A 14,989-nucleotide genomic window follows, 5' to 3' on the forward strand; every position below is an offset into this window, starting at 1 on the left:
GGCATTTTTGCTCACCTTTCCCTGTATCTAATCACAAAACCTGAGAACCTACTCAATGGAATGGCTATTTCTGTTCCCCAATGCTTAACATGGGACCTGATTGGTTAATAGTCAAAACTGCACTCTTCTGGTCATGATTGGCTCAAAAGCTAAACAGAAGCACTGGGATTTCCATTTTAGGATTTGTTGATAAAAAATACCTTCCTAAGACTTAGAAAAAAATCATATTAAGTGAAGGACTCAAAGGAACATAGGCTCAATGGTTTCCCTCATTTGTCATAATCAGTAGAAACCTTGGGCTCTCCTAGCAGATTTACAATAGAACAAAACCTAGATACATAAGGCCATATAGTATGTCTCTAAATGAAAGGACCACAAGGATATAGAAGCAAAGTCATATAATGAGTGATTGTTGTCCTTAATGTCCTTAATGTACTGTTATCTCATTGCTTTTGCTGTTCCTTGGTATCTCATATTGTTACAGCATTTCACCTTGTTATCTAATATATTTTATATATGCATTTTTGGTTATTTGAAATTGGATAGGGAAGGGGGGAAACAAGATGAGGGGTGGGGGTAGGGGGAGGGAAATGGGGACCAAGACATGAGACAGGGTATCAATGTATGTGAAGTAATACACCTTCTATCTGGTGATTGTAATATAACTTTTATATTAATTATAATAAAAATATATTTTAAAAAACTTCCTAATTTTAAAAGGACTATGTAAATTCAGAACTACTGGCAACTCGTTTGGGGACCATGACACCAATTAGGATTTGGAGTTTTAAGGCAAGATGTACTTAGTCTTGCACTCTAAGTAAATTATATACAGTACAATCCAAACTTGAAATTGTTCATTAGTAGCCAATATTTTTTAAAGCAATTAAAAGGGCTTACCAGGCAGGTGGTGCAAGCTTGTAATCCTAACTACTCAGGAGGCTGAGATCTGAGGATCAAGGTTCAAAAGGAGCACAAAAGGACCTGAGACTCTTATCTCCAATTAATCTCTAGAAAAGGGGAAGTGGGACTTGGCTCAAAGGTAGGGCAGTAGCCTTCAGCTAAAGAGCTCAGGGACAGTGCCCAGGCCCCGGGGTAGAGTGATAGCCTTGAGCTGAAGAGGTCAGGGACAGCGCCCAGGCTGAGTTCAAGCCCCTTGTCCCACAATAAATAAATAAATAAATTAGATAAATAAATAAATAGGCTCTAACAAAGCTGAAAACACACAAAAGTACAATCAAAGCTATAAACTATTTATTAGATATGTATTAGCTGGTTCACATATTGAACCAGTATATTTCAAAAAGAAAAAAAAATTGACTTTCAAAAAATGGTATTTGGGGCCTGGAGTTTAGCCTAGTGGTAAAGTGCTTGCCCAGCATGCAAGTGCTCAGTGCTCAGGCCCTGAGTTCATGGCCCAGGACTGGCAAAAAAAAAAAAAAATGGTATTTGCAGACACATTAGAATAAAGGCTGGTACCTTCTTTATACAAACCAATTACAGGCAACAATGTAGTCATTAGCCAATTACATAGATTCACAAATTAAAAGAATGAATGTTGAAATGTCTTAAGAGAGATCATCTGCTTTATGCCTTGGAATAAGAACACAAGAAATGATCAATTTATATATATATAATATTTATTTACCGCCCCCCCCAGGAAAAGCTATATACAAGCAGCCAAGTAGAAGGAAAGATTGGTAACAAATAAAAAAGCTATCTAAGTTACACAAAAATACAACAAACCTGAGATATTAAAAAATAGATCAAACATAAAAAGGAAGAAATTCAGAGAAATGTGCACAGCCTGAAATACACTGATATGCACCCTCACTGTAAGAACAGTTTCAGAATTAAACAGTATTTTTATCCACTTGATTAATAAAAATTGTAAAGCTGTGTGTCCTTCATGATACGTTCTCAATTTTCATTGAGGGAAACTATAACCCAACAAATCCATTTTGTAAACCAACTGGAAGTATCTCAGTGACAGTAAGTCATTTGCCTAGAATCCTAGCAACTCAGTAAGCTGAGATCGGAGGACTGTAGTTCAAAGTCAGCACAGGCAGGAAATTCCATAAGACTATTCTCCAAGTAAACAGTAAGGAAAGAAAAAAAAAAATCCTCAAAACAAAGCCATGGCTCAAGTGGTAGAACATCAGACTTGAATGAAAAAAAGCTAAAAAACAGTGCACCCAGAACCCTAGTTGAAGCTCCTAAACTGGCACTAGCACTTTAAATCCTAAGTATTCGTAGAAATTCTTTGCACATAAAAACTCAAAATACGGGCTGGGAGTTTGGCCTAGTGGTAAGAGTGCTTGCCTAGCATGCACGAAGACCAGGGTTCGATTCCTCAGCACTCCACATACATAGAAAAGGCCAGAAGTGGTGCTGTGGCTCAAGTGGTAGAGTGCTAGCCTTGAGAAAGCCCAAGGACAATGCTCAGGCCCTGAGCTCAAGCCACAGGACTGGCAAAAAAACAAAAACAAAAACAAAAACACCTCAAAATACGAGATGTTAACGTCAGCACTGTTCGTAATTAGTGGATAAGTAAAATATTGAATTTTCCATTACACAAAAAATAGATGGTGGATCAGATTAAAGATCAGTTAAGTGTGAATATAGTAAAAGAGCAAATAGAAAAATAAGTTTGAGAGTGATATTCAATCTTCATGTAGAAGTCAATACTGTACATTTTATTTTCTGTGGCTATGTACTACTATAAAAATATCTGTCTAACTTTTTATGGTAAAATGTTTGTATCACACATGTATATAAAGATAAAACAGTTTGGGGCCATGAGTTTGGCCTAGTGGTAGAGTGCTTGCCTAGCATGCACGAAGACCCAGGTTCAATTCTTCGGTACCACATACATACAAAAAAGCCAGAAATGGTGCTGTGGCTCAAGTAGTAGAGCTCTAGCCTTGAGAAAGTCCAAGGACAGTGCCCAGGCCCTGAGTTCAAGCGCCGGGACTGGCCAAAAAAAAAAAAAAAAAGAAAAGATAAAACAGTTTGCACTTAGTAACCTATTTAAGAAAAATACTACTATAGTTACTATTTCCATTCTCCCTCCCTTGTTTAGCAAATATACAGGAAAGGCTCTGAAAGATTATCTGAAAAAATGAAGATTCCCCAATAAAAATAACATACTCCGCTCTGGACTCTCATTTCAAAGAGTAGAAAACTCCATCATTTGTAAAACAAGTATGATTTCAGTTTACAGTTGTTTTTTTGTATTATTTATTTACAATCTTTACAAAGCACTTAATAATTTATTACAGCTTTAGATCTTTATAATATGCATTTTGGACAGAGGGAAATGCAGTTTCCAAAGTCACCACATGTTACTGCTGACATTCCAGGCACTGGCTTTGATAAACTGATACACATTTTAAGAATACAAACAGAAATGAGTACAAAGTCACACTGGTTTACTTTCAGAGTAATTCAGTGATTTTACCACATCCCATTACACAGAAACAATTTCCTATTAACTACTCTGAAGACAGCTCTTATCTACAGATCAGTTTTTAAAGCTCTGTCATTCTAATTAGTGCTGGACGACTGTCACTTGTGCTCAAACCTAGTCAGCTGCACTTCAGGAATGACACTAATTTTAAATGTACAAGCTAAAAGTAGTTATTTTTAATTCCCATACTGCTAAAGCATTTTGAATCATAAAAAAGAAAAGGATGGTGAGAAATGAAAGAACTGCTTCGGGCTACCATGAGAACTTGGTATCTATCATGAGTCATCAGTTCAGAAGGAAAGCCTATGAGGACAACCTCTGATACAATTTGGAATTTCACTTTCCTATCTTAGGTATGTGTTCAGACTTTCCCATGGCTATTTGAATTGGGCAAGTAGCATTCACATTTCGGATTCAAGTACAACTTTCTTTAGGAATGTGATCATGAGAAGGCACTAGTCCTGTGTTAGGAACCTGAATCCACTAAGATTGCACTAGACCTTATTCCCACTCTTCTGCGACACAAGGGCTGTAGCCGAAGATGTCAGACACACCCATATGTCCAGTATCTCCAAGAATCATCAATTCATGTTTTCATGAAAGGAATTCCAGAGGGAAACATTTCTTTTATCATAAAAGTAATTTTCATAACTATGATCCATTTAATTCAGCACAACTTTACATCTTTTACATGAGTTAAGTTGAATCTTTAATTATTTCTAACTCCTAAGTTTACTTTCATAGCAAGGCACTTTTGATGAAGTTTAAAACACACATGCTTTGGTTGAAGAGTGACTGTAAATGGATCCAATTTTCTTCCACTTGTGATAATAATTTTGTCATTTCTTCTAGGAGTACTGGTTCTGATGGGAGCATTTTGAGGTGTAGCTGAAAAGTAAGATAGCCACTTTATTAAAAACAACACTAAAACTTTTTTTTCCCTACCAAAGAATCTAAGAAAATAGTGTCTAGTTTTTTTCTTAAATGCTTATTACTGTCTCTGAGTTTCTCCAACAAACTTTCTTTTAATCATTATTACCACTCCCTTACAAAAAGAAGCACTCATCACACCTTCAAACGAATCTTGAAACCAGATCCTGGTTCTAGCACTACTAATTAATGCACAATTCTATTTTTTTTTTTTTTTTTTTTTTTTGCCAGTCCTGGGCTTGAGCTTAGGGCCTGAGCACTGTCCTTGGACCTTCTCAAGGCTAGAGTTCTACCACTTGAGCCTCAGCACCACTTCCGGCTTTTTTTCCATGTATGTGGTACCAAGGAATCGAACCTGGGTCTTCGTGCATGCTAGGCAAGCACTCCACCACTAGGCCAAACTCCCGGCCCAATGCACAATTCTTTGCTTCCACAGATCTCTCCTTTCAGTATAGTCAATTGGGAATAAATGATAGATGGGTCTTTTACTTTACTTTCTAATTACGAGGGACTAAAACTTGTTTAGTATGGAAAAATATGTAACATAACTTATGGCACCTGTATACTAACTACTACCTAAAATATCTAGTGTTTGAATACTTTTTAAGTAATTAAACTGAAGTGAGAACTCATTTTAGATCATTAGCAGGCCAAATGAAGTATCATGTATTACTGAAAATCAGCCTATCTTCTTTACTACATTATACCACTAAAGTAACCTTTCAAAAAGTATTTCTACTATGTTACCCAGAAGAGCAAGTAGACAAACCATGTGAAAAGTCCTCCAACTAATTGAGCTGAGTTCTTTGATTTGAGCAGGACAAAACAAAGACCCAACTTTCTCTTCACAATCACAGAAAAACCTACAAAATATGACCACTTTAAAAAAGGATTAAAAGATTTATATGAAAAATATGACAGAAAAATCAATGTACAGTTAAAATGGTACTACTTCATAAAACCACAAAGCCATGTGGTCCCGTACTTCAAAAGTGTAGTTGTAAGTCATATGCAGCTACCCAAAGTTTATTAAAATTCCATAAAACTAAAAACTCAGTCTCTCAGCTCTGTTACTTATATGTTGAGTATTCAACAGCCACACATAAGTGCTGTGTCTTAGAGAAGGTGGCTACAGCCCATTTCCATCTTGGCAGGAAGTTTGATACATAATGCTGCTACTCAGGAAGGAAAGTGAACCATTTCTTACATCACCTTACCTTCAGAAATAATGCAAGGTAAGCCTGGGCTAACTCAAAATCCCGCTTTCTGTCCAACATCATTCCAATCATTCTCAGAAAACTCTGCATAACGTCCACAGAGCCACCACCATCCGGAGACAAATTCCGCAGCTCTGTTTCAATTCCTGAAGGGCCTAATTCTTTCAGAAGGTTCAGAGCAGCTTCATCTGTGTTATATTTTAAAAAGAATAAAAATACTTACTAGTATTTTAAGAAACCTTATTTTTAAGTATCTGACTAGCAAACCCCAGTATCACACAGAAAAAGAAAGTAGTTTTCCTTATGGCTTAATAAGATATATTTAAGTGGGATAAGAAATGCACTAATTTATTTCAAGTCAAATAGCTGAACAAAACCCAGCAAAAATCACACAACTAATACGATAAAAAAAAAAGTACTGGAAACACTAAACTTTTTGTATGGTCAGTAATTTAAAGGTTTTTCTTGTTGTTAAAGAAAATCTAATGCTTCACAATCTTCAAGGTACTTATAAATCAATCAGAAAAAAAGCCTTAATGAAAGCTAGAGACCATGAGGTATATCCCACATTAAGTGATTAACACTGGGAAGAGGTTGAGGTGGGGATATTTTTTCTTCAGTATTACTATAAAAGCATCACGATTATTAAAAAATGCTGTCCCAAAAGTATACAAAATAAAAGACTCCAGCCGAGCCCTTATTCTTTCCTTTCATTTTTTTTGGTGGGTCATGGGGCTTGAACTTGGCCTGTGCACTGTCCCTGAGCTCTCCAGCTCAAGGTTACTGCCCTACCCTTGAGTCAAGCCCCATTCCCATTTTCTAGAGGTTAACTGGAGATAAGAGTCTCAGGTCCTTTGTGCTAGGGCTAGCTTTGAACCTTGATCCTCAGATCTCAGCCTCCTGAGTAGCTAGGATTACAGGTGTGAGCCACTGCACCAGCCTTCAGCCCTTGTTTTTAATTATCCCAGACCGAGAACAAAATAAGCACTATTGTTTTTTCTCTCTAGAAATAAACATTATTATTTCCCATGAATCCTATTAATACTTTACTCAAAACACACAACCATCTTTATGATTTGACATGACAATGGCAATGGTTATGCTTTTAGCTGTCTAAGCAGGATACCACCACGAAAAAGTCTTACTAATTTTAATTTGTGTTCTCCAGCATGTTTTCATGAGTTGTTTTTTTTTTCCTACCCTTCCATGCCTCTGCTTACCCCCAATAAGCAAAACAACTAGTCATTAGTTGTTTGACAAATTCTTTGAATTTATCCAGTGGACTATAGTGATACTGATCTTAGACTGAAGTTTGATAGGCAAACGGTTTATTGCTTGAACCATGCTCCCAGCCCTTTCTGCTTTACAGTGTTTTAGTTTTCTGATTGGGTCTCACACCTTTATACCAGGGCAGCCTCAGACTGATATCCTTCTACCTCTACCTCCTAAGTAGCTACAATTAGAGGCTTACATCATGCCTAGCCATAATTTCTCTTCCATGGGACATTTTGGGAATGTTACCCAAGGCAACACTATTATATAAAAACAAAGGATTGCAAACTGCCTACTACCAAAATCTTATTTATTTGTTTTTTTACTTTTTGTGGTACTGAAGTCTGGATTCAATGCCTGAGGCTGCTGTGTTTGACAGGCAAATGCTCTGTCCTACAGAATACATGAAAGGTTTTCAATAAAGATTTTCAGTTATTAGTATCATCTGATTTTACTGTAATTAAAAAGCTAAAATTGCTGCAATTTAGGACCAAAACTTCATTTCTTTTTAAGTCTTACTGCCTTAACTATTAAGAAATCTAGCATTTCCTTCCATTTTTCTCAATAAAAACAAGTGAAAGATAACATAGTCTGCAATTTAACTTACATTTATTATTCAATAGTCCCTCTTCAAGTTTCAGGCAGAAATCTGATTTTTGAGCCAAAATCCCAAGATTTACTACTTTAGACTTAAATAAAAACAAATATACATTAGTCAAAGAGCAACAATGTCACCAAAAACATCATAATCAAAAGCCATCATCAGTTTCACTATATTTGTAAAAGTCAGTCTTGCAAAGAACTACAGGAAATCCACACACACATAAACGACACAGACTATAGATTATTCCAAAGGGATTTTTACCTGCTGAGGATCGCTGCTCTGTTCAGGCATAGCAAATCTGGTTACAAGTCCAGGAACGGTAGGAATAAAAAATGGTGCCGATTTGGGTACTTTAGGTGGCTCCTTTGGTTTGTTTTTTTTCTGGTGAAAATATAGTAAGATTAGTAAACAATTATCTTATCAACAGTTTCTAAATTAATTTTGAAGGATACTGAAAAGTAAAACAACAAGCCCCTTTCAGATTACAATGCTGAAAATTCCAATCTACTTGGCTAATACCAAAGCTAGTCTTAAGCAACGTTTTCCAACACAGACCTCTGAACCCTGGCTGTCAAAGCAGAAGGAAAAGGGCTAGGTACAGAGATGCTTCTCAGACAAAGCTCATCTGCTTCAAATGAATGTCTATTAAGTTTTATTACACAAAATAAGCTAGAAAGATTATGCATTCTGAGCTCACACCTGTAATTATAGCTACTCAGGAAGCTGAGATTTGAGGAATATGGTTTGAAGTCAGTCCAGGTAAAAAAGTCTGTGAGGCTCTTATCTCCAGTAAACTACTCAGGAAAAGCTAGAAGTGGTACTGTGGTAGAAAGCTAGCCTTAAGCACAATGAGGTTCAGGGACAGAAACCAGGCCAAGTTCAAGACCCAGGAATGGTGTGTGTGTCGGGGGAGGGAGGAAAGCATATGTAATGTTTATAATGAACGGTTTCTCAAACTGCTTATCTCCAAAAAAAAAAATTGGGAGGGGGCTGAGAGTTTGGCCTAGTGGTAGAGTGCTTGCCTAGCATTCACAAAGACCAGGGTTCGATTCCTCCGAACCACACACATAGAAAAAAACCCGGAAGTGGTGCTGAGGCGCAAGTGGTAGAGCTCTAGCCTTGAGAAAGTGCAAGGACAGTGCTCAGGGCCTGCGTTTAAGCCCAGGACTGGCAAAAAAAAAAAAAAAAAAGAGAGAGAGAAAATTTGGAGCCAAAAGCACAGTCCTCCATCAGGTATTAATTTGTGAGGTACAAACATAATTCTTTCATTTTGCTGGAGTTTTAGTTTTTCCTTAGAATTATGCACTTGTGCAAAGTGGGAAAACATTAATAGTATTGGTTTATAAAATGGATGAAGTGTTATTCTACTGGAATTCCCACTAATAGATGGCTTGAATGAACACATATCTACATTTCCTATCTCTGGAGCACGGATGAAAAAGACTTTCCATGGTAATTTCCCAATTAGTGGTTTCACTTTAATACTTGACAGTAGCCAATGCCCTGTCATGCTAAAGACATTTTCTGTTTGTAAAAAGAGGCCCAGGATACTTGTAACTGCCTGGAACCATGGTATAAAGGGAAACTCCTCCAGGGAAGCAGGACAAGGCACTGCCTTCCAGTGTGAGCATAGTCTTTCTTTAGGATGGCAAAGCCATGTCAAAGTTATCCTTTCTCATTTGTAGAAAAAGGAGTTGCCAGAGGAATTACACCAGAAACATAGAAGTAAAAAATCTACAGGACAAATGCAAACATTCCAACTTGTAGATTGTTTATTTAGGACACAGAAATACTTTAAAGTTACTTACTATATTAGTACAGTATTGTATCTTAATAAGAAGCAGAGTAGTCTGAATCTTTGCTCTATTGGTTGAATATTATTCTGATCACTTGTCTCATATTCACCTACTTGTGGTTTTTTATACCTCTAAATTTTCCATTCTTAAATTTTTATTATCTAATGTAGGTAGCTGTAAAAAGGAGGTGCCATTTAAGAGGCAGTTTTGAATTCAATGCATCTTGATCAGTGGCACCCCCTTCATCATTTTTATCCTCCTTTGATTCATCCCGCCATTCAATTTTCTTAATTCTTTTCTTTCTTATTTTTAATTGTCTTAATTTTGTGGTATATACCCTGAGTTCTTATGTTTTTTTAATGTTCTGCTTTTAAAGCTATTTCCTAAAGTACCCAATCCTGCCCAACAAAAAAAAGCCCCGACAGACTGGACAGCATGATGGAGAGAACACAACGATGCTTCCACTCAGCAACATTTATACTGATGCCCAATTTCTTGGAAAGTCAGCAATTAACACAAGTCCTTAATTTCTGTGAGGAAATTTTAAAATATGAATGGTGCTTCCTTTACCTAATGCATGCTTATCTTCTCTAGAGCTAAAATTTAAAGATAATTATTATAGTTTGTTATAAGTATAATGAGGTTTCAAATAATAGCACTATTATCAGAAGACAATTTGAAAATTTCCACTACTTTCCTTTCAATTGCGTTAGCCACTCACAAATGAGTCATAAAATACATTCCACTAAGATATTTTTGTATTTGTCTTTGACAGAGTAGACTGTGGAGTAATAAATGATTACCTATACCTAAATAAACTATGGTTAGTGACACTTCCTTGGCTATATCAAATACTTAGCAGGAAGACACACATTTTATTAGCACTGTTTTCTTTCATATTCTAAAAAAAATAATTAGACTGGATATTTACAACATTTCTGATAGCTATAGCTGTGGAATGTAGTTCTGGTACATTCAAACATCTGCAAAGTGCTTTCAAAGTTAACACTGGAGGATATCTTCGTGATAATAATATTAGATGAATCAACATTCAACTAAATAGCATCTGTTGTCTGGGGGGGCGGCTATCAAATACTCTCAAAATAGGGGAAGCTATCACTCTCCTTAAAAATCACCACCAACAACCTATAAAGGAAAACCAATCAGAATAACCCCAGATTACTCAGCAGAGACCATGCAAGCAAGAAGTGACTGGAAGTATATATGTCATGCCCTTAAGTCAAATAACTACCAACCAAGAATCCTGTACCCAGCTAAGCTCTCGTTCATAACTGAGGGAACAATAAAAACATTCCATTCCAGGGAAAAGCTGCAACAATATGTCGCAACAAAACCAACACTTCAGAGAATTCTGAAAGATGTTCTATACATAGAAAACCAAAATAAATGCAATATAGGGAAAGAAATGGCACCTAAACAGCATACCACCTAAGGACCACAAGAACTGTCAAGACACAGGCCCAAATAAAAGCTTTTAAAAATGGTAGGACCTAATAAATATCTCTCAATCCTAACTCTCAATATCAATGGACTCAACTCTCCAATTAAACGGCACAGGCTGTCTAGTTGGATCAAAAAGCAAGAGCCATCGTTCTGCTGTCTTCAAGAGACACATCTTACCCAAAAAAACAAGCATCTTTTGAAAGTGAGAGGTTGGAATAAACTCTATCAAGCTAACGGCCCCCATAAACAGGCTGGAGTTGCCATCCTCGTATCAGATAAAATAGACTTCAAACCAAAATTAGTAAGAAAAGACAAAGAAGGTTACTACATACTACTAAAGGGATCTTTCCTCCAGGAAGACATAACGATCCTAAATATTTACACACCCAATCCCGGAGCTCCAAACTTCATCAAGCAAACTTAACTTACACTGAAACCATACATAGATCGAAATACAGTGATTGTCGGTGACTTTAACACACCACTTTCACCTATGGACAGATCAACAAGGCAAAAACTCAACAGAGAAACCTTAGAACTGAACAACTATATAGACCAACTAGATCTAACAGACATCTGCAGAATATTCCACCCAGCAACAACACAATATACGTTTTTCTCTGCAGCACATGGAACATTTTCCAAAATAGATCACATGTTAGGCCATAAAACAAACCTGGACAGATTCAGAAACACAGAAATTATTCCATGCACACTCTCAGACCACAAAGGCATCAAACTGGAACTGAACACACATCTCCACCAACGAAAACCCTGTAACTCATGGAGACTGAACAACACATTGTTGAATCACCAATGGGTCATCGAAGAGATCAGATCAGAAATCCAACAGTTTATGAAATTTAACAGTAAGGAGCACACAAACTACCAACTCCTTTGGGACACAGCAAAGGCAGTACTCAGAGGAAAATTTATAGCGCTGAGTGCCTACAACAACAAGTTGGAAAAATTGCAAACCAACAAGTTAATGTCTCACCTTAAGCTCCTGGAAAAAGAGCAACAAACCAACCCTAATCCCAGTAGAAGAAAGCAAATAATTAAAATCAAAGCAGAATTAAATGATTTGGAATCCAAAAAAACTATAGAAAGAATCAACAAAACAAGGAGTTGGTTCTTTGAAAGAATTAACAAAATTGACAAGCCCTTAGCAAATCTTACCAAAAAAAGAAGAGAGCATATCGAAATACACAAAATCGCAGATGAAAATGGTAATATCACGACAGAAATTACCAAGATCCAGAATATCATGAGGGAATACATCTCAAACCTTTATGCCAACAAATTTGAGAATCTAGATGAAATGGATGAATTCCTAGCCAATATTAACATACCCACACTGAACCAAGAAGAACTAAGCCAACTCAACAGGCCTATTTCAAGCTCTGAAATAGAAATGGCAAATTAGAGAACTTCCACCTAAGAAAAGCCCAGGGCCAGATGGATTCACAGCTGAATTCTATAAGGTCTTCAAAGCAGAGCTCACACCAATACTCCTCAAGCTCTTCAACGAAATTGAAAATGAAGGTTCCTTACCAAACTCATTCTATGAAGCCAGTATAACCCTCAGCCCCAAACCAGACAGAGATTCATCAAAGAAAGAGAACTATAGACCTATTTCTTTGATGAACATCGATGCAAAACTTCTCAACAAAATACTGGCCAACCGTCTACAACAACTCATCAAAAAAATTATACACTATGATCAAACTGGATTCATCACAGGGAGGCAAAGCTGGTTCAACATACGCAAATCAATTAATATAATTCAACACATCAACAGGAGCAAGGACAAAAATCACATGATTGTCTCAATAGATGCGGAAAAGGCATTTGACAAGATCCAACACCCCTTTATGTTAAAAGCTCTGGAGAAACTAGGAATCCATGGAACATTCCTCAATGTAATAAAGGCTGTGTATGAGAAACCTACTGCTAGTATTACACTTAATGGTGAAAACCTAAAGCCATTCCCTCTAAAATCAGGAACGAGACAAGGATGCCCACTCTCTCCACTCCTCTTTAACATAGTACTAGAATTCCTAGCCAGTGCAATAAGGCAAGAAGCAAGCATAAAGGGGATCCAAGTAGGGAAAGAGGAAATAAAACTATCCCTCTTTGCAGATGACATGATTCTGTATTTAAAGAATCCTATAGACTCTACTCCCGAGCTCCTTGAGCTGATTCAAAGCTTTGGAAGAGTAGCAGGCTATAAAATCAACCCTCAAAAATCAACTGCCTTCCTTTATGCCAACAGTGAGAGGAACGAGGCAATAATCAGGAAAGAAACTCCTTTCACAATAGCCTCAAAGAAAATGAAGTACCTAGGAATTAGCTTAACTAAGAATGTAAAGGACCTTTTTGCTGAAAACTTTAAAACCCTGAAAAAGGAAATTAAAGCAGAACTAAGGAAATGGAAAAACCTCCCATGCTCCTGGATTGGAAGAATCAACATTGTGAAAATGACAATCTTGGCAAGAGCTATCTACAAATTCAATGCAATACCCATCAACATCCCAATGTCATTCTTTAAAGAAATAGAAGAGGCAATCCAAAATTTCATATGGAATAATAAAAGACCCCGTACAGCAAAAACACTTCTTAGCAGAAAGAACAGCGTTGGAGGAATTTCAATTCCAAACTTTAGACTCTATTACAGAGCTATAATTCTCAAAACAGCTTGGTACTGGCACAGGAACAGGCCTGAAGACCAATGGAATAGAACTGAGGACCCAGATATTAAACCACAGACCTATGGCCACCTAATCTTTGACAAGGGAGCCAAAAAAATAGAATGGAAGAAAGACAGCCTCTTCAACAAGTTGTGCTGGCAGAACTGGTTAAGCACCTGCAGAAAACTAAAGCTGATCCTTCTTTGTCACCTTGCACTAGAATGAACTCCAAATGGATCAAAGACCTGGAGGTAAAAGCTGACACACTGAAAACTCTACAGGAAGGAATAGGAGATACACTAGGCCTCCTTGGCACAGGTCAAAACTTTCTTAATAAAGACCAAGAATCACAACAAATCAGAGAAAGGCTGGATAAGTGGGACTGCATTAAACTGCAGAGCTTTTGTATGGCAAAGGACATAGCTAGTAAACTAATCAGGAAGCCTACAGAGTGGGAGAAGATCTTCACCAACCAAACAACGGACAAAGGCCTCATATCTAAAATATATCAACAACTCAAAAAATTGAATCACTCCAAAACTAACCTCCAAAGTAACAACCATCCCATTAAAAAATGGGCCAAAGACTTAAAGAGAGTCTTCTCTGAAGAAGAAACAAAAATGGCCTATAGACACATGAAGAAATGCTCAACATCTCTGGTCATAAAAGAAATGCAAATCAAACAACTCTAAGATTCCACCTCACTCCAGCTAGAATGGCCAAGATCAGGAAAACGAATGACAACAGATGCTGGAGGGGATGTGGCCAGGAGGGATCACTACTACACTGTTGGTGGGAGTGCAAACTCGTTCAACCACTATGGAAAGCAGTGTGGCAGTGCCTCAAAAGGCTAAACATAGAACTCCCCTATGACCCAGCAATTCCACTACTTGGCATTTACCCAACCATCCAGAAACAAGGACATACTAAACCCACTAGCACAACAATGTTCATTGCAGCACTATTCACCATAGCAAAGATATGGAACCAACCTAGATGTCCCTCAGTTGATGAGTGGATCAACAAGTTGTGGTATTTGTACACAATGGAATTCTATGCTGCTGTCAGAAAGAATGACATCGCCCCATTTGTTAGGAAATGGAAAGACTTAGAAAACATCATATTAAGTGAAGTAAGCCAGACTCAAAGGAACTTAGGCTCAATGGTTTCCCTCATTCGTCATAATCAGTAGAAACCTTGGGCTCTACTAGCAGAGATTTGCAATAGAGCAAAATCTTGATACATAAGGACATATAATGTGAAGCTAATTGAAAGGACCTCCAGGATAGTGAAACAAAAGCCATATAATGAATGATTGTTGTCCTTAATGTACTATGTTGTCTCTCATTTCCTTTGCTGTCCCTTGGTTATCTCATATTGGTATAGTATCTCACTTTTTATCTGATATATTGAACTTATTTGTATTTGGATATTTGAAATTTGATAGGGAAGGGGGGAAAACCATGATGGGTGGGGGGTGTGGGGGGGAGGGTAATGGGTACCAAGACATGTGAAAGGGTATCAATGTATGTGAATTAATGCACCTT

The 14,989-nt window shown here is 37.2% G+C and overlaps 1 protein-coding gene across 3 annotated transcripts in view; it reads right to left on the reverse strand.

The window, feature by feature from the left end:
* Window positions 1–1,635: 1,635 nt before the first annotated feature.
* The window catches only part of Wdr36 (WD repeat domain 36), a 42,142-nt gene continuing 28,788 nt past the window's right edge, over window positions 1,636–14,989 (reverse strand). For all 3 annotated transcript variants that reach the window (XM_090331507.1, XM_090331509.1, XM_090331508.1), the window contains exons 20-23: window positions 7,754–7,873; window positions 7,496–7,577; window positions 5,617–5,804; window positions 1,636–4,357 (exon numbers count right to left, since the gene is read on the reverse strand). In XM_090331507.1, the coding sequence (XP_090187633.1) occupies window positions 4,208–4,357; window positions 5,617–5,804; window positions 7,496–7,577; window positions 7,754–7,873 (540 nt within the window). In that variant the 3' untranslated portion in view covers window positions 1,636–4,207. The remainder of the gene's footprint in view (window positions 4,358–5,616; window positions 5,805–7,495; window positions 7,578–7,753; window positions 7,874–14,989) is intronic.

This window comes from Megascapheus bottae, chromosome 4, assembly GCF_031878675.1.
Source record: "Megascapheus bottae isolate mThoBot1 chromosome 4, mThoBot2.hap1, whole genome shotgun sequence".
NCBI classification, from domain to species: domain Eukaryota; kingdom Metazoa; phylum Chordata; class Mammalia; order Rodentia; family Geomyidae; genus Megascapheus; species Megascapheus bottae.